Source organism: Xyrauchen texanus, chromosome 34 (assembly GCF_025860055.1).
Source record: "Xyrauchen texanus isolate HMW12.3.18 chromosome 34, RBS_HiC_50CHRs, whole genome shotgun sequence".
In the NCBI taxonomy this organism is placed as follows: Eukaryota; Metazoa; Chordata; class Actinopteri; order Cypriniformes; family Catostomidae; genus Xyrauchen; species Xyrauchen texanus.
The window spans coordinates 26,469,556-26,490,093 of NC_068309.1; the positions used below are offsets into that span (position 1 = coordinate 26,469,556).

The 20,538-nt window shown below is 37.9% G+C and overlaps 1 protein-coding gene across 2 annotated transcripts in view; it reads left to right on the top strand.

Moving 5' to 3' along the window:
- Positions 1-20,538, top strand: part of LOC127627737 (nuclear pore complex protein Nup98-Nup96-like) — a 42,643-nt gene that overhangs the window by 16,758 nt on the left and 5,347 nt on the right. For both annotated transcript variants that reach the window (XM_052104252.1, XM_052104253.1), the window contains 18 exons: positions 3,206-3,339; positions 3,498-3,685; positions 3,795-3,914; positions 4,379-4,659; positions 4,816-4,929; positions 5,019-5,157; positions 5,273-5,450; positions 5,676-5,828; positions 7,373-7,597; positions 7,695-7,821; positions 8,906-9,323; positions 9,563-9,786; positions 11,749-12,018; positions 12,207-12,364; positions 12,435-12,575; positions 12,930-13,081; positions 13,235-13,456; positions 13,584-13,822. In XM_052104252.1, coding sequence (XP_051960212.1) covers positions 3,206-3,339; positions 3,498-3,685; positions 3,795-3,914; positions 4,379-4,659; positions 4,816-4,929; positions 5,019-5,157; positions 5,273-5,450; positions 5,676-5,828; positions 7,373-7,597; positions 7,695-7,821; positions 8,906-9,323; positions 9,563-9,786; positions 11,749-12,018; positions 12,207-12,364; positions 12,435-12,575; positions 12,930-13,081; positions 13,235-13,456; positions 13,584-13,822 — 3,483 coding nt within the window. The remainder of the gene's footprint in view (positions 1-3,205; positions 3,340-3,497; positions 3,686-3,794; positions 3,915-4,378; positions 4,660-4,815; positions 4,930-5,018; positions 5,158-5,272; positions 5,451-5,675; positions 5,829-7,372; positions 7,598-7,694; positions 7,822-8,905; positions 9,324-9,562; positions 9,787-11,748; positions 12,019-12,206; positions 12,365-12,434; positions 12,576-12,929; positions 13,082-13,234; positions 13,457-13,583; positions 13,823-20,538) is intronic.

The following is a 20,538-nucleotide window of genomic DNA, read 5'->3' on the forward strand; positions in this document are numbered from 1 at the left end:
TGGTCTATCAAAAAGCATAGGGAAACTTTTTTGATGGCATGGTCTGAAGATGGTCTGACCCAATTATGTGGAATATCTGATGAACAATGGAGGTGTTGAAATTCAAAAAGCTGGCCAGGAAATATAGCTGAACATGGAAAAGTTGATGTCATTGATCTCTGAATGACTGCAAGGAATCAAAGGACATCAGGCTCCTGATTATAAGCCACATTAAGTTATAAGCATTTTTGTTACAGGTGGCACTGTCACCTTAACTTCTCAGGTAGCCTCAGTGCATGGTACTAGTAATGCATACCAAGTTTCACAGCAATTCGCCAAGATGTTTGGAAAATACAGAATTTATAACAAAATGGATGACAAGGACTCTAAAGAGACCAAGCTCATGGTTTTACAGCAAACTGTTCAGAAGTTATAAGCAAATTCTTAAATTAATATTTTTTGAACAGTAGATGGCCCAGTCCCTAAACTGCTCAGGTACCCTAAGGTCATGGTTATGATTGCATATTCCAAGTTTTTTTGAACAGTAGATGGCCCAGTCCCTAAACTGCTCAGGTACCCTAAGGTCATGGTTATGATTGCATATTCCAAGTTTTTTTGAACAGTAGATGGCCCAGTCCCTAAACTGCTCAGGTACCCTAAGGTCATGGTTATGATTGCATATTCCAAGTTTTGTTTCAATAAGCTAAAGCGTTGCCAAGATATAGCTTCAACATCTTAAGACATGCTCACCATTTAAGTCGAATGCATTATACAAGTATCATTTTGATCTATCAAGATGCTTTTTAAAATTGTGTCGGTTTTCTTGGTCCGTAGATGATCTAAGGCATATTTGTCCATTTTATTCTAGAATTAAGTATTAATACATTTTTTCTCAGACATTTGGTTCAAAAGTTATGTTACAACCCGCTAGACCAGACAGAAAATCCAAACATGGACATCTAAAATCCACACTAACTGAACATATTTGTCCAAATCTAAAATGATTAATATAATTAGTACACATTAAATACATGATTTCAAAAGTCTTGTCCTAATAGTATAGATGCATATTGGAAAAAACTAGATAATTAAAAAAAAAACAAATTTTAAATTTGGGTTGCTCACTCTCCTAAAAAAAATATTTATTCATCATTGAATCTAGTCAAACTGTGGCCTTCAACGAATAAATCCAAAAGCATTCCCTTTGTAGTAGGTGTTTTAATCGTTCTCCCCCTTGTTTATTTTCTTTAACCACTTTAATTACATTTATTGAGTAATTTGACACATTCAATGGCATTTTAACACAGAGCCCTGGTGAATTATCTCACCCAGCAGTTGGTGATTATGGTGTTTGGGGACGAGGGATAAAGCTGCAACCAGAGCAGCTGCTCTCAACCACACATGCACAACTTCGTTGCGTCTCTCTTGACTGAAGCTCTTTATCCCTCGACTGCCAGCACCACAGTCACCAACAGCTGGGCGAGAGAATTCACCCCAGTTGTCCATCCCGGCTTTGCTCTGCTTGGTCCTGCCCCGCACACCACATACACCTTCAGTCATTTTTAATTTATATTTAATGGAGTCAAAATGGTGATTTCCTTTTAAAGGTTTTAAATTCATATGAATGAAACTAAAACAAATTTTTTAAATATAAAAATATTTTCAGATAATTTACTCTCTTTTTGGTCATCTTTCGTCTTGTCCATTATATATTAACATTTGCTGTTGGTTCCCAGCCAATCTGAATTGCTATGCTATTATAGTAAAATATTTCTGTTTAAAATTCTTCCCTTTTACACATGATTTTGATACTCTCAAATGAAACCCACCAGCCCTTATTTCACAAAGGAAGACCTTTTAGATTCTGTCTTTCTGTCATCTCCACAAAATTAGAGTAAGCGGGCATCTCTGTCACTGCGTGCACTAAAGTTTGGCGTGAGTCCTCGCAGACTCACAAAAAAGTGTGGTCTGCCTTGCGAATTAGTGAGATGTGCGGAGTTCAGTTAAATGTTAGACACACGTGCCATCCATGACATTTATAAAATTCCCTTATTTGGACCGTAAAATGTGATTTGGATTTTGAAGTGCATAATAATTGTGTTTTTTTGTCAAATAAAGTTTGCTCATATCCACTAGGGATGCACCGATCTGATACCTGGATCAGTATCTGCTCCGATACTGAAGCTGTTAGACGGATCGGGTATCGGTACGACGAGCACGATCAAAATCCGTTGCTGTGTGTTAGTCATGTTTGTTAATGTCAAGCTCCAAAAATGATATAAAAAACATAAAAACCCCATTAAAGCAGTTCATATGACTTCTGCATTTTATTCAAAGCCACTTGAAGACGTGCGATAGCTCTGCGAATCACAAAAGTCTGTGTTTAATAAGTAAATATATAGTATGCGCAGCACCAGCAGGTTAGTGAATGGCACTGCTCTGACACAAACTCACGCGCAAGCTGGTGAAGCACCTGTGGCTATTTTTAGCCTTCACATTGGTGTGCAATATTTGAGCACTACTCAAGAACAGCATCTCAGTTGTAGATGCTCAAAGTTCAATTCGCTTATATGCATTTATATCCAAACATTTTACCAGAATTTGAATAAGCAAATTAAATTACTTTGAGCTCCCCTACATACCACTCACAGGACTTCCTGGAGAGTTCAGAATGTCAAAATAAAAGCCTGAAGTTTTAAAGTTAAAGGTGCATGGTTAAATATATTACTCTTGTACTTAAAATCAGTGCATCCCTAATAACCACTATCAGAGGTTTTGTTTTTGTAACTGTGACAGGCCTAGTAGTACGGTGGATATTAGAGTTTGTAATCTTTCAAATGTTACCATATATGTTCCCTTTGCATTTAAAAGTAAAAATAACAATAATGTTGCATTTCTGATCTACGTTTCCATTTACGCGGTCTTAAAAATTTCTTAAATTCTGCAGAAAACCATGTCATCAGGTTCTAAACAACTTGGAACTAATTTTGGAACCTCTGCTGGTTTAAGTGTATGCTCTTATTAAAGCATGAGTAAATACTAAATATTTAAATTCAGTTTTTCTTTTAAATTTTTAATTTACTCACAAATTACTAACATAATTTATAATGAAATATTTGTATTAAATTATAAAATGGTTATTAAAAAGAAGCATTTTTACCAGAGGACTTTTGCAGCCCACTGTAGACCGTTTTGTTAAATAATTGGAAATGTTTTTTGTTCATAGCTCTGACTGACCCGAGTGCAGCAGCTGCTCAACAGGCTGTCATTCAACAGCAGATCAGTGCATTGGCCTACTCACCTTTTGGAGACTCTCCTCTCTTCAGAAATCCACTGTCTGACCCCAAGAAGAAAGAAGAGGTTTGAATAAAATTTACTTGGTTCACACCTGTCCAGTGTTGTTTGATTTAGATTAGTGAGTGGCTCGATAAGAGAATACTTGTTTTTAATTAAAATATTGATCTGATGTTGCACAGTACACTCATTGCTGACATGGATTGCGTCTTCTCCCTTACTAGCGTCTGAAGCCCACAAATCCAGCTGCCCAGAAAGCCCTGACGACCCCCACCCAATATAAACTGACCCCACGTCCTGCCACACGTGTGCGTCCCAAAGCTCTCTCCTCCTCAGGCTCTTCCAAATCTCAGCTTTTTGATGGGCTTGATGATGATGAACCATCTCTCAACAATGTAGCCTTCATGCCTAGGTAAGTACAGCGAGTCATATAAAGTACTACATCCTCTTATTACAAATATTGTCCAAAATGAGTGGCCCTACTCTAGTGCACTTACTGTTTTTATGATGTTATGTTTTAGGAAGAGCATAAAAAAGCTTGTGTTGAAGAATCTCAACAACAGCAGTCTGTATAACAACTCTGTGAACAGAGAGGCTGATGACCTGGCCTCCCCTTCAGAGTATCCACAGAACGGACTCTGGTTTGTTCACATTAGCCCTTAACTTTGGTTTGAAGTATTTTTTTTCAGTGTGAAATCATTATATACTTGATACTTTTTTCTGATCTTTAAGTGACTATTGTTCCAAGTATGTTATATCTTCTTTAAAATGAATTACTTTGATTCATATCTGAAACAACTTCTATTTTCTGTTGACCTCACATAGGCCATGTAGGCATTTGGATTGTTTATCAATAGACAAATAATTACTTGGGCATTGTTTTTTTTTTTTTAGCAAACATTCAGGTCTGGCTCCATACTGTTGTGGGACTTTTTTGTTCTTGTTAACTATACTGTTTCACTCTGAAATGTGTCGTCATAAAAGTAAAATAGTTTGCAAATGCATTTGTTTATTTTAAAGGTGCAATCAGTAATGCTTTATTTTTTTAATGATACATTAAATTATTGTGTAGCATATTAATGAATTTTCCTTTGTCACACTTCAGTTTGAGTGTGGATGGAGAGACCAGAGAAGTGGCCGTTGATAGAAGTGGGGAGGACAATCTGGAGGTCTCAAAGTTTTACCCCAACCCAATCACTAAACCCATTCCACACACCAAGCCAAGCCCCTTACTACAGGACACCATCACTGAGTTTAACATGCGGGGAGCTTCCAGCTATCGCAATGGCCTGGAGGCCAGCAGTGAGGAGATCTCTCTGGCAGAGGATTCCATTCAGGAGGAGAGAGATGAGGAGCTGGAGGCTCAGAAACCTCCTCACCCTGCTGGTATGTTTGCCTCTGTTGATTTAATCAGCAGGCTAGTTCCACCAATTGTAGGCTTTAAAATTTACAAACACCAGTTAGGAGTAACGTTTCTTGCCATTCTATTAAAGAATTGCCAGTTTGATGTAGTGTTTCTGTGTCTTAATTGTCCTCTCTAAGGTATAATTCTTAGCCGTTTGGGCTACTACACCATCCCATCCATGGAAGAATTAGGAAAGATGTTGAATGAGAATGGAGAATGTGTTGTGGAGAACTTCACTGTTGGCAGGAAAGGTAAAAACTTTTGCATGAAGCCATTGTAAAAAAAAAAAAAAAAAAAATTTGTGTAATTAATCATGACTTGAGCTTTATTTGTGTTGCAGGCTACGGGTCAGTTTTCTTACCTGGTGAGTTGAACCTTACCAACATGAACCTGGATGACATTGTGCACTTCAGACGCAAGGAGGTAATTGTGTACCCTGATGACCAAGACAAGCCTCCTGTGGGTGAGGGTCTCAACAGGTAATTTATCTATGGATCATTTTTTTTTTTGTTCTACTTGATCATTTTAGTCAATCTTTTTGAAAAAGCATTTTTCCATGTTGGTTGAACTTATTTTGTTGCATGTAATACACAGACGAGCAGAGGTCACTCTTGATGGTGTGTGGCCCAATGACAAGACAACATGCTTTCAGATTAAGAGTCCTGAGAGGTTGATTGAGATGAATTATGAGGGCCGACTGGAGGCTGCCTCACGTAAACAGGGTGCTCGCTTCCTGGAGTACCGGCCCGAAACTGGCTCTTGGGTGTTTGAGGTATACATGACTTACCCCTAGCTTTCTATCTAGAAGTATTTTTTTAAATATTTATTTTAATGGGCGACTTCATATTTTCTCTCACTTTCCCACAACATTTTGTTATCATACTGTCACTACCAATTGTGTATTACACATCTCTTTTTCATGGATAAATTGAGAACGTTTTATTAAACTAAAATCATCTGCATTTGGACTTTAAACTGATTTCTCTTTCCACTACAGGTTGCCCACTTCTCAAAGTATGGCCTTCAGGAATCTGATGAAGAAGAGGAAGTTCCCCCATCTAAGGTCGACCTAAAGAAGCTAAAGACTGGCATTCCCTCTGGGATCCAGCAGCTTCCACTGACCCATCAGCAGATGCCGCCACAGGCTCAGGTAGACTGAGGAACACACCAAGTCTGACACACTTTGGTCTTCGAGGGCCATTCGAGTTCACTCATACATGCTGTGCCCCCTCCTCAATCCAGATCAACACTGACATTGGGGAGAGAGCAAAGCGTTATAGTGGTTCAAATGCTAATCTCCTGTGACTCCTAGAACTCCGAAGTTATTGCTATACTATGCACACATTTTAAATACTAAGAGTTGTATTTAAAGAGTTGGGGTGTTTATTAGGTACCTTTTTATCTATGATAATATTTATACTCTGAAAGGTCACCTTTCCCTTGCTCTCCAGTCAAAATTAGTGGGTGCTTGGCTGGTATAAAAAGTCTTGAGTTTGAAATCTTTCCATAATTTCAGTAAAGTATTTTTTTATTTGTATTGATGCGTCACAGATTAAATAAACATGACAGAAAATACGGAATCAAATGAAATGAACTTAAAACCCTTCCCTTCAAACATTCCCCCACACCTGACACAAATGCTCACCTCAGTGGTCTGATGATAATAAATTAATAATGACACATAAATATACAATAAATCAACAAAGTATTTATAAACACAACAAAAAAAACAGTAAGAATGCGCACACACATTTAACGTTGTCTATCTCCCTCCTCCGTCTCCCCTGAGAGCCCTCCAAAAAGTCCAAATAACTGCACCATTTTTTTTAATCAAATTAACCCATGTTGCCCAGCCTTCTATATATCAACCCCTCAAATGCTGCCACCCTGCCCAACTCCATGAACCACTCTCAAAACAAGGGCGCTCCAGCTGACTTCATCCCCTAAGGATGACCTGTCTTCCGATCATAACACCAGCCAGGACACAATTCTTTATTCAGTAAAGCATTTTCTATAATGAAAACATTGTTTTGATTTATTAAACAATGATACAAATTAATTCTGAATGTGTTTTGACAAGTATGATGCAGAAAAGCTTAAAGTTTATTATTTAATGATTCTTGGATTCTTTTATCTTGCCAAAATATATGAAGTATATTTCTTTGTAATGAGATTTGTGCAACACATGCAAAGAATGAGGAAATACAGGTGTATTTTAGATTTCTTCTTTATACATGGAGATTTATTAAGAATAATTTTTAAATACAGTGATAAAGGGATATCTGATCAGTTATTTTCCAGAAAAATGAACTTGTGGGTTTTTAGAATGTATTAGGTTTTCGTATAGTAGAGATTGCAAATGTATGAACGACAGTGTGTGGATTTGCTTCTGTTTTGCCATGTATTTCAGTGACAAATAAAAGTACAATAAAGATAAATTGTTTGTGTCAGTCAGATTCATGGGTTACACAGAAATGCTTTCAAAACAATGTTCTGAATACAGAGCAGCTGAAACCTTATAGCCTGACAAATCTTTTCACCAAGTTTTTTAAAGTGAAGTTTAATTAGCAGATTTTTGGACTAACCAGAGGTGTAGCAATATATTATGTCTACTTCGTATTATACATAAATTCAGATCATAGAACTCTGCACTAAAATCAAGGGGAAAACCTGACTTGATAATTTTGTGTGTAGAGTACTGCAGTTTTTGAGCTTCTCAGCCGTGTGTCGGAGTTGGACAGCGACATGGCTGACATTACTCAAGAACCCACAGTAGACAGTGTTTTGGGTGAGGAGGATGGAGAGAGAACTGCATTCGAGGAGAGCAAACTGAGAGCTGAGACTCCTGCTGAACACGAGCGGGTTTCTGCCTCCAGTCAATTCGCTTCTTCAATGGGTATCAACCCTCATACCTTACAGGTAGCGTGCATATCTACTCAATCATGTCATTCTTCAGTCAAAATTTTCACATCCGATGTTCTGCTGTTTTAATAACGTTGACTTGTATTCAACACAGATCATGAAGGCCTCTCTGTTTGCAGAGGATGATGAGTGTGACCTGTATCAAGAACATGTCTCCTCAAAGCTCTCACAGGAAGTGGCCTCCCCCAAAGTCCAACTTTCTGGAATTGGCCGCACATCAAGTACGCCAGTATAATTAATGCAATTAATGAGAGCTGCAGTTAACACTATTGACATGCTTGTGGGAAGAATACTTACGTGAACTGTGCCAATTCATTTTGGGCTGTACAATCGAAATAAAATAAAAATCATGATATTTACTTTATTTTTAAAGGAAGGTTCCATCTCAATAAAAGTTGAGCTAAAGTAACAGGAGTTGTGGCATAATGATGATTTCCACAATTTTGATTTCTCATTTATTTATATAAAAAAGTGGTTTAAAATGCAAGTGAATGGGGACAGTCCATAAATGTTGAAATAAATATTGTTTTAAAAGTGTAGCCACAAGATGCAAACATTGTGGGAGCATGATTTTAGTGTGATTGACATCACTTACTCGCCTTATCTGAATAAAATTACAGTATATCCAATACTGCAACTGCTTGGCCATGACGATGTAGCATCAGTAAAGTGATTTTATGACACAAGCATCATGAAGAACAGCGATTGTATCACACTAAAATTATATTAACAGTTATAATGTTTATGTCTTGTGGCTATACTTTTTTAAATTGTGTATTTTAGTTTACAGTCTGTTCCCATACTTCCATTGTTAGTGGTTTACTTTAACCCTTTAAAATAATCTTTTTAGACAAACAAGGGGCGAGTGTATTGTTTTTGTGTTTTTGAATAATATCCTACAAATGCTCTGTTAAGATGAACTTGTATTGAACCTGGAATATTCCTTTTAAAATGCACAATGCTGTCTTTTTTTTTTTTTTTTTTTTTTAAATAAATGTAAAGTCTGCATGTGCTGCATGTTTCAAAGTGAAGAGGCATCACCCATTACTCATTCATACTCCTATACATGTGGTGCTCATAATATTGCACTTTTAAGCTGTTTGTAATACTGTATGTGCACACTTCACACAAACTGGTGGATTGGAGTTTGTTAAACTTTGACTGTTGTGGGGTTGCTTATAATGTGTTTTGATATGCAAAGCACTCCGCTAAATTTGTCTAATTAAACGCATTGTTCTTTTTGACCAACTCATGCAGCCCTAGTTTGATGTCTGATAATCAATTTCAATGACTTTGCCCTCACAGTTGGAGGCCTGCTACAGTCCAAGTTCACCTCGGGAGGAGGGCTCTTTTCACAGTTGCCAGAGGCTCCTTTTGGTGGAATCCCTCAGAAGCTTAGTAAAACATTAGCAACTGAAGCCCCATGGCCTTCATTGGGCCCCTCCTTCCTGTTGCCACCCCCTCCCCCAGAATCTACTCTACGGACTGTGGGGGCCCGCAGGCTAGGGGGGCTTGTCCCTCTGGAGAGCTCTATAACTGCAGGGAAAGGCCGTCTGCTGATGGACGCTGCTCTCTTTAGAGGCCGATCTTTTAGAGTTGGCTGGGGGCCTAATTGGACACTGGTACACAGTGGAGATCAAATTAGTGTCACTGAAGCAATGAAGGAGCAGGCAACGGAGAGCATGGGATTTGGCTTCTTGCCCAAACCAACTAAGAGTAAACTGTAAGTTTAGCATTTCCCAGTTCTGTGAATAATATGAATTTGCAGTTTCATCCAGTTGTCCTTAACTTCCTGAAGCTTTATCATAATAATAAGGTTAGCTTTCCTATTATAGGAAACAGTATTTCTCTCAAACCAATCAATTGTCATCATAATAAGGGTAACATGATTGGTCTACAAGAACCTCACATATGGCAAAATCTTTTCTCAGAGTATTTTTCCCCATCTTTGTATGACCCCAGGATCACTGAAAGTCCATTTAAAGTGCGTGTGGAGCAGGTTGTGGGTCTTGAACCCAAGGAATCAGCTGAGAGCCTGTACCATAGACCACTGGAGATCGGGCTGAAACATAGCACAATCAACACTGAGGATCCTTGTCCCTTTATCAAGCCAGCAAAAGGAGTGGACGCTCTGCATGAGTATGCCGAATGGATTGTGGAGGTCAACAAAGAGACAGGAACAGATGGTATGCAGTGTTTTTTGTTTTACTTCATACTAGTGTTGGAGTCGAGTCAGTCTTTAAACAATCAAGTCCGAGTCCAAAAGGGGAAGTCCTAACTCAAGACCGAGTCCATAACAGGTTGAGTCCGAATTAATCTGTTCATGGATCTGAATTAAAATTATAACCATAAACTCAACATGCTTCTTTTAAAAACAATTTGTCAATATAAATGCAGCAAAAACACCTGTTGCATTTCATATTCGCATTTTAAGATTAGTATCCTGCTGAACAAATTTCAAAGTGGTTTCAGAGTGAAAGCATATGCCCCAAGTGTATGAAAACAAAACTGTCCGTTTAACCATTTTTATTGTGTTTTGTTGACTTTTTTTTTAAGTTATTTGTTGATTTTTCCCCCTCCTCTCAAAACATGGACTAAAGAAAGTGAAAGCTGCATCAGTCATTACAACCAGAGATGATATTTCAAATTGTAATTTAGTTTTTCTCCATTTTTTTTATTTTTCAATTTAGTAGGAAAAATATTGGTGAAATACATGTAATTTATTAAATGTTTAATAAATGTTAATATTAAAACTTTTAACTGAATATATATTTAAAAAAAAGATCAGATACCATTATAAATAAATTTTTATTCAACTACACTTCACACTTTTCAGTCTTAGCCTACTTCACTAAAGACATTTTTTTTCATGACAAACTCTCCTTGAGGTGACGTGTTTTATTTTTTTCACATTATTTTTAGTATGGATAATAGGTGAATAGAGACTTATTTTTCTCTTGTGTTCTAAATTGTATTTTCTGACTATTTTGCCATTGAAACGCAAGTGCCAACTTTACAGGTAAAACACAGAGGTTGCACTACAAATATGTAATGGACTGAGTTGTACAATTTCCATGGTCTATTTCATCCGTCATATTATTTTAAATGTCCCTAATATGTAGCATATTTGATTTTGTCTCGATATAGTCATCATTTTCAGTTAGAAATGGATTTGCGTAGTAAGAGTCTGATAAATCATTTGTTCTATTTAATAATTTGCAGAGTTGGGGAACGTTCTTTTAAAAGTATACTTGCGTTATTGATGTTTCTGGATGAGAGCTGCAGAGCATGTGTGGCATTCCCTTTCATGCGCACACACATAAAGCACACAGACGGGCGAGAGAGAAAGTACTTTGAAAGAGTTTACGCTGCTGCTCTCAGCCAGGTTAATCACACAAAAGGACATAATGTAAACTCATGAAAACTGATGTGCAGTATCAAATACACAATGATTTTTCTAACTGTAGAGAGCATGTCATTATGAAGATAAAGCCAAATCCTGGACATTTAGATGCAATTTTGGAATCCTAGCCAGACGCTTTTCTACACTTCTTTTTAAACATCCCTCAGACTGTGTACACATGATCATACTGTCATTCAACTTGTCCAGCAGGTGAACTGAAATGGTTTGTGAAGTGTCCCAAAAGTTCTCTTTTCTCGTTGAGCAAACAACACACTCATAATTGCTGCTGCAGCTTGTAGAGAGATGCGTTTTTATTTTTTCGATCAGCTCACTAAAGAACCAATTTATTTCCTTGTTTGTTTTGCATACTTGTTAAGTGGTTATTCTCACCTGGTGATGAGCAGAGGGCCAGTTCAAAGGTGCGATGAGCCACCTACCATACTGGTGTACAATTGCTTGTCGATTAGCTCCACCTTTTGTAAATGCATAAATGTGCCAATGGTGAACATTCGCTTCACTTTCTATGGGAAAGGGCGATTTCATTAGTGATTCTCATATTCAGATCGCCTTTGGTGTGCAAAGGCCTTAAGTGTGAGTTTTGTGCTCCATAACCACATAGTTTTGTGTAGTATGTGGTTTTCTATAGAGTAGATTGTGTAAGAATTAAAGTATCCCCTACACATGGCTGACAACTAAAAGTTTTGGAATAAAACAACTTTAAAATACTTTTGATCTCTCCCATTAGCTGGCCTGGCTCACTGGCGGCAGGTTTGGACTTTGTGTGCTGCTCTGTGGGGTCGTTTGGGTGACCAGGAGGTAGAGTCTGAGCAATATTCAGACTACCAGCAGCAGCTTGAGCGCCGTAGGAGCTTCTCGCACTGGCTGTCTGAGAGTGCAGCCGAGTGTATTGAGGAGGAGGTGGGCCTTGCCCTGCAACGCAACCATGCTGGGGCTGTATTCATTTACCTAACTGGCCACTGCATTAGTAAGGCATGCAAACTAGCCCAGAAAAGTGGTGAGTGTACACATTTTTCTGTTGAGCTCTGAAGAGTTCCTTGGTAAATTTTATTTCGATAATGAACTTCTGATGTTGCTGCATATTTTAGTGTACACTTTTAGTATGTACACTTTCTTCATGTATAGTTGCATTATGTATAGCAGCTTAAGTTTTGGTTCATATATGGACTGTGCGTGTCTCCTTAGGGGACCATCGCCTTTCTCTAATGCTGTCTCAGGCTGTGGGCTCTCAGTATTGTAGAGATCTTTTGGCTCTACAGCTGAGTGACTGGAACAGGATGCAGATTGACTCCTTTATAGAAGAGGAGAGATTACTAATCTTCGCTCTGCTTGCAGGCAAGCCAGTAAGTAACGGAAATGTCATCACACTGGTTCTTCTAATTTTCTTTCTATCTAAACCCTCATGTTTTTAAGGTTTGGCAGTCAACAGACTGCTGTATAAACGTTTGCTCTGAGCTCGATTGGAAACGGTGTGTTGCTGTTCATCTTTGGTACATGCTGCCTCCCACTGCTTCTATAGCTGATGCTCTCGCCAAATATGAAGCTGCCTTTCAGGTACCTTGCAACACAATATTTTTGGAAGGTGTATCTGTTACTTTTAGATGTTTCAATTTTGCTACATAGGAAGTGACAATTTTATACCAAGATTTTTGTTGTTTGTTTTTTAATCTTTGTAGCCTATAGATATTTCTAAAATAAATGTAAGTAGACAGAACATGTATTCAAAGAAAAATATTATAATGAAATTAATTACCTTGGTTACCTTTTTAACTCTAAAAACAGGACATAACATTTGAAGAAATTATTAATTTTAAACATTTAAATGACTTTAAACTCATTTACAGGGCACATACAATGTAATATAACAATTTGTCTGATGATCATCTTTTATATTTGTATTTATTGCAGGGTTCAGAAGAAGGGAAAAAGTATGCTTGCTGTCCTTTACCTCCCTATGCTGATAAAATTGAGTTTTTGGATTGCGATGAAGAAATGGAGACTGAATCCAAAAGGGCGCTCTATGATATCTGTTTCCACCTGCTCAAACTTTACAGTGACAGGTTGGTAATCTGTCTCTCTGGTTCCAGGTCTTTAAATAAATTGAAAAAGTGAATCCATACCATTTTGCTCAGTACACACCCCCTACAACCCATTTGGTTATGTTTGTCTTTGAGTGGTCTGATTTTGCTGTTCTGTGCCATTTTCCTCATCAGGCACTACAGCTTACAACAGCTACTAGATCCCAGCACAGTAACTGCTGATCGTCTTGATTACCGGCTGAGCTGGCACCTGTGGAACGTGTTGCAGGCTCTGAACTACAACCACCTTTCCACCTCATGCCAGGGCTTGCTGCACACCAGCTATGCTGCCCAGCTGGAGAGCACTGGACTATGGGAGATGGCTATCTTTGTGCTGCTGCACATACCTGACTCTGGGTTAGTCTCTGTTTTTCTGAGTACATGTTTAGTTGATGACTATGCGGTATAGCAGTAGTATTTTAATCCAGAACACAGTGATGAGTTGAAATGTGCATTAGATGATCTCTATTATGTGACTGCACAGATCTAGAGAAAGTGCAGTGCGGAAGATGCTCAACTTGCATTGCTCCCTGGAGGAGACAGAAGAGTCAATGGAGAAGGAGCGATTTCTCATGGAAAAGTTGCTCATCCCCATCCAGTGGATCCATCAAGCCAAGGCCATCCGTGCCTGCAGTGGAGACAAACACCGTGAGGCCTTGCACCTTTACAGGGCCGGCCACTGGAATCACTGCCATAGGATAGTCATCCAGCACCTGGCCTCAGGTTGGTATAAGCGAAAAACATACTTATGCATCAATACATATTATGCATCAATACATATTATACATTGACGATCAATACATATTAGAGATTGACGATAGTGGATTTTGCCAATACAGAGAACTAAGGTGATAGAAAAGGCTTATAACCAAGTAATTGTCAGATAGTTTTTAAAATCGATTCATAGAATTTTACAACATTTTCTTAGTAGGCACAGATATAGAGGCCAGAGTACAAAATAAATAAAATCCCTGATCTAGCCCCCCCCAGCCGTACCAAACTATATCCCAGTAATAATCAGAAAAAAGATTTGGTGCAAAATGTGTGACTTTAAACCCTAAACAAGCCTGAAACACACCACAGAGACTTATTTGAAATGACGGAGACTTGGCTCCGTTACTATGCTTTATTTTTAAAGGTGCAGTATGTAAGATTCAGAAACCATTGCTATTAATGACACTTGTGGCCATTAAGTGAACTGCAGCCAGCTACCTGTTGGTCATGATCACGAGTGAATGAATATATTTTCTGTAACCAAGTAACGTTACACTAATGAATTCATTTCATATGTTATTGTAGTTTACCTTGCTGAGTAATTACAGATTAATATTGACATTATCCTGACTTTTAGTGTAAAGAGAAGATCTTTTAAATTTTTGAAAGTTATGAAGCAAGGAAGCTTGCAATTCATTAGCGTTAGCAGGTAAGTTCAAGTTAGCTAAAATTACACAGATCAATCCTTATGGCACTATATTTCATATGCTTTGCAGTTATGGAAGCTTAACTGTCCAAAAAGAAGAATGCCAATTCAGGGTCTGTTTTGATCCCCAAAACCAAATTAAGGTCCCTCCATGAATCAAATGCCCTGCCGATGTTCACTCTAGTTTTCACTCGACCATGATCACATTCCCGCTTAACCAGACAGGATTCAGTAGCTAATTTTTTTTTGTTTTTTGTGCTGGTAGCCGGACGTTTGCTGGATTCCATCTCTAAGATAACGTTACCTAGTGTTGCAGACTGTCTGTTGATGCTGTTGAATAGCAGAAGTGCAGAGGCAAGGTTCTCGGGAGCGGGCATAAACGTCACATCCTGTGGATTTTCCTGGCAAAAGCGACCCGCTCCCTTCACATGAAAATCAGTCTACAGGCTTTAATAGGCAACCTAGGAAGTCCAGTAAGGGCTAGATTTTTGCTAATAACCGCTAGTTCCATAAAGCAATTATCAGAACTGATAAATTGGTTAAACCGATTGTGGTGAGTAGAGCGGCATCTGGGCAAGGCTAGGCAGGGAAGATAGATAACTGGCGAATGACTTTCACCTGCATGCCACACTGGCCTTGCGTTCCAGCGAGGGGTAGCGGGAGTACTGAAGGAGAAGATACATCGGCAGACAGGAGAGAGAGATACACAGGAAGCTTGTTTGTGTAGGTCTGCGTGCCAGAAGTGTGGGTGCTGAAAAGAAGCATATATGTTAAATGTACGGCTAAAAAGTGTTATTGTGGACCGCTGAAAAGTCTGACAATAAATGTCTGTGCTCTGTCAGCCGGTTCCAGCTTCCTTTCCTCTCGTTAAGTGTTAAAACTATATACAGTTGAAGTCAGAAGTTTACATTTCGGTTGAAGTCATTAAAACTAATTTTTTAACCACTGCACAGATTTCATATTAGCAAACTATAGTTTTGGCAAGTCATTTAGGATCTACTTTGGGCATGACATTACAAAAAGTAATTTTTCCAACAATTGTTTACCGAAAGATTTTTCACTTTTAATTGATCACAATTCTAGTGAGTCAGAAGTTAACTGTGCCTTTTAAGCAGCTTGGAAAATTCCAGAAAATTATGTCAAGCCTAATTTAGCTTCTGATGGGCTAATTGGAGTCAATTGGAGGTGTACCTGTGGATGTATTTTAAGGCCTACCTTCAAACTCAGTGCCTCTTTGCTTGACATCATAGGAAAATCAAAAGATATCAGCCAAGATCTCAGAAAAAAAATTGTGGACCTTCACATATGGTTTATCCTTAGGAGAAATTTCCAAGCACCTGAAGTAGGGCTGAATGGATTAGTCAACGTTATCAACAACGTCAACTATAAAAAAAATTGTCGTCAAAAATTTGCATTGGCAAATAGTCGTTTGATCTCATTTAACTAAACATGATAATGTTAATCACATTAAACTCTAATGATAATGCGCAAGAGCAGCACTGCAGCTTGCGCCTGACCTAGTAGAGGAAGAATTACACCTCACAGTCCAGATGCACTCTAAACTTTCCAAACAGATTCAGGTAATGTAGATCGCCAAGTATGAGGCAATTAATATACAAAAATACAAAATTAGTTGAGACAGAAGCACACTCTTTGTGGAATAAGTAGAGCTGGATGCTGAAGTAAAGCTTGCATTTGGAGCATCTTTAAAGGAAAAACTGCGGCGTTACATCTTTAATGAAGTTATATTTAATGCGTGATAGCTTTATAAAAAATTCAAATAATACGAAAGCAGATCATGTAAATAACTACAAGCTCCGAAACTGGCATTTCTCTGTGCGGTCAGTGCCTCATCTATGAGTTACTTGAATGTCCCAATCTAAGGGGGAGAAATTTAAACTGCAGCAAGCTGATGTCATGGGGACACTCGTCCCTTGAGCTTGCATGCTTGCTGCAGCTAGATTATAACGTGATGGCTCGCGACTTATTGAATCATGTCACTGTGTATTTCTTATCGTGAAGAAAATTGGCAATACGCAGCTTTATTAATAAGAGAGTTTGTTTTTTTTGTGAGTTAAAGATGGATTGAAGTGAACAAAGGTCAGAGGAAGTCTTCACTCCATTATACACTGCAAATAAAATAATTTTTTTATTTGTTTTTGTTTTAGCTTGTTTTGAAATATGAATATCCCAAACTCCTTTAAAACTATGTACATTTTCTTTAGCGGCTATACTGCAGAAGAGAAAATTTGTTATCTGAGAATTTTGAATATAATATAAAAAATACAAATTTTAAAATATCTAAAATCTTTAGAAAATATGCTTTTACCTGAGAAGCAGCCTATAAGATATTTTGACTTGCTTTGAGAATAGATTTTGAATAGAATTATATTTTGTCTTTACTGCACTCACAGAAGTATAACCAATTGAAAATGTACACTAGGGCTGCACAATTAATCGAAATGAAATCGAAACCGCGATATGGCCTTGTGCGATTATTAAATTGCAAAGGGCTGCGATTTAATTAAATAAATAGTATGCTCGCTTCAAAGTTTATCTGCGCAGCTCTGTCCGGTGTGTATTAAGTTAGAGCATTAATACAGTGTTTTCAGAGCAGTTCTGTGCTCCACAACTCCCTCTCATTCTTGGAGTAACAGAAGTGATCAGAGTTCAGTTCCGTTTGCTTTCGTGCGCTAAACACTTTATTTACACTAAACTGTATACGTCCTGCATGAAGCGTTTTTTTATTATTATCTTCGGTAACAGCTTCTCAGTCTCCGCAAGAAACAGGTCTCATAATAACGTGGAATACAAGATGGGGTATAATTCAAACATCTTTATTAAATGATTGCTGAGCAAACAGCATTAACAGTAACACCTGTAGTGTCCAGAAGCATCTCTTCCTCCAGTCTCCTGTCATTTGTTTACTTTTACTAGCGTGTCACTCTTATTACATTTCCCACGGAAACAAGTGAGAGCGCAACTAATATATTACCAACATCCAACAAAATGAAAAGGAAGGAACATGCATATAATAAATCTATATCAAATATTGAGTTACTGTAATATAATGCATTGCTAATTTAAATAAAATAATGAATAAAAATTATTTTTATTATATACAGATTATCTTATATGCAGTAAAGAATAGATTGTATAAGCCTACTAGTTTCTAAGGCCTAGAATAAAGAGTAGCATTTATATTTTAAAATTATATTTTGAGTATACTGAATTATTGACTGGCAGCGAAAACTAGGCAACGACTATGGTATTACTGACAGGGAAATGTAGTTAACAGTGACATTGAGCAGAGGGTTTACTTATAATCAGTTTTGACAGAGCTGCTGATAAAAGTTAAATGATCAGCATCGATTGAGATGAAAAGAAAATCGGAGATGTTAAAATCCTGATTGGAGCATCCCAAATATTCAAGTTGACTGTTTCAAAAACTAATGTCAATGATTAGTGTGCTAAGATCCTGTCACTAAATGGACAAAAACAGGTACATGGTGGATGGTAACATTTGGATATGAAGACTTCGTTTCACTGTTTATTTATTTGTTTGTGGTTAAACTGACAAAAGGTCTCAGTTTGGTTCTTTTTAAGAAGGCTCAAGTGTGAAAACCCCAGTAGCCTTTTTGCAGTTGAACATGTGGAAAACATCATAATCGCAGTTCAAATCGCAATCGCAATATTTTTAAAAATAATCGCAATTACTTTTTGTCCAAATCGTGCAGCCCTAATGTACACTTATATTCAAAATACACTTATATTTAATATACATTCTCTTAAAGCAAGTCTAAATATCTTTGTTGCTTCACAAGTAAATGCTGCCATCATTATCCGCCAATCGGTTCGGTTTGATCCGTTCATCACCATGTCTGACTCAAATGGCCATTTTGTCGCAGGCAGGGTTTATAACACTCCGGTCATTCTTGCTTCCGTTTATGCCCTTAACTGGTACAACAAGTTTTTTTATTAAATTATTTTCTAGCCTACCAAGCGTTGGCAACCATTATATCATTATAGGTGGAGACTTTAACCTAGTACAGGATTTCATTGGAAAGATCTTCCTCTAAAAATCTAAATCGGCCAATGTAGTACTTCATTATTATTTTCAGCAAGGTCTCTTGGATACTTGGAGATTTAAGGATCATCAGGGTGAAGCCTTTTCATACTTTTTCCATGTTCAACATAGTTTATTTGGATCGATTTCTTCCTACTAGATAATAAATAGATTGCTGCATAACGTAACTTGTACTTATCACCCCCTGGTTAATTCTGATCATGCCCCTGTATCTGTCGATCTAAGTTTTCCTGCCTGTAGTCACATGTCCATATCTTGGAGATTTCCTACCTTTTTTAAAATGTCAGATGATATATTTATATTTCATATCTGAGGAAGTCGAATGCCTCTAAGCTAGCAATTTTATCAGGTGAATTGCAGGACATAGATAAGACTCCCCATCTCCCTCCATATACACTAAATGACTAAAATTACTTTCAGAACCTGATTTGCTCATGAAGAATGTGATTACTACTTAGCTCTTACAGAGTAGGCAGCATTTCTTTGAGCTAGGTGATAAAGCTGGGAAACTCTTAGCGCACCAGGCGCGTGCTGCTAGCACCTCTAGGTGGATCTTGTGTATAAGATCTCCGACAGGGGATATGCGATCAAGCATGCATTAACTCTGCCTTTGCTGATTATTATGCTGATTTAGCTGCATATCTGAAAGCCCCTCTGGTACTCACAAAAATTTGATGGCTATCTCCCATCAACCCTTACTGCAGCCTCCATCTCCTTTATTCTTAAAAAAGAAAAAGACCCTGTGATGTGCAGAAGTTACCGACCTATTTCCCTTTTAAATGTTGACTTCAAAGTTTTATCCAAAATTGAGCCTCCACCTTCAAAAGTTTTTCCCTTTTTAAATTTCGAAAGACCAAATAGGCTTTATTCAAGGGAGACCATTCTTTTTTAATACTAGGAGACTTCTCAATATTCTGTCCTCCCCTTGCTCCGCATCTTCGGAAGTCATCATACCTTAGATGCCGAGAAAGCCTTCGATAGAGTTGAATGGGACTTTTTTGAGAAATTTGGGATGGGCTTCTCTACACATCACCACATGCTTCAGTACATACAAACGATGCACAATCCCATTTTTCCCCCTACATCTGGGGGACATGGCAGGGAGGCCCTCTCTTCCCTCTGCTCTTTAATTTTGCCATTGAGCTACTAGCAATTTGGCTCTGCAATCTCTAGGCTTTTGAAGTTATCTCTCTTTTTGGGTTAACTCATAAACTTTCCCTGTATGCACATTTATTACTTCTTGTCTCCAACCCTTCCTACTAAATTCATGCGCTCCTAGAAGTCTTAGACAATTTTGTTAATTTATCTGGCTATAAAATAAATTTGCAGAAAAGAGAACGATTTCCTGTCAGCCCTGAAGCTAGGAAACTTATCGTTCTCTCAGTTTCCTTTCAAATTATCTTAAGCTGGCTTTAGATATCTAGGAGTATTTTTTACGAATCCATATGGTCAGCTATTTAGTCAATCTTCTACCTTTCATAGATCGAACTGAGGACATGGCAAGATGGTCCACACATCCCCTATCCTTTGCTGGCCGTGTTAACCTTATTAAAATGATCACTCTTCCTAAATTACGCACACTCAGCATATTCCTATACACATCACTTGGTCTTTTTTTTTAATTTTATTTGGACTGTATGATGCAACCTTTCCTTTGGGGCAACAAACCCTCGCATCTTAAGAAATCTATCCTTCAACTTCCCAAGTTAAAAGGTGGCCTGGCTCTTCCAAATTTCCACCATTATTACTGGGCATGCAATATCAATAAGATTATATACTGGAATAATCCCCACTTATCCCATGATTATCCGCCCTGGGTCGACACTGACGAAACTAAATATGATTTACCTTCTGTTAAGTTTTCAGCTCCACTTGGCTGTCAACAGAATTGTGTCAAACACTGTCATTTCGAATTCACTCAGAATTTGGACC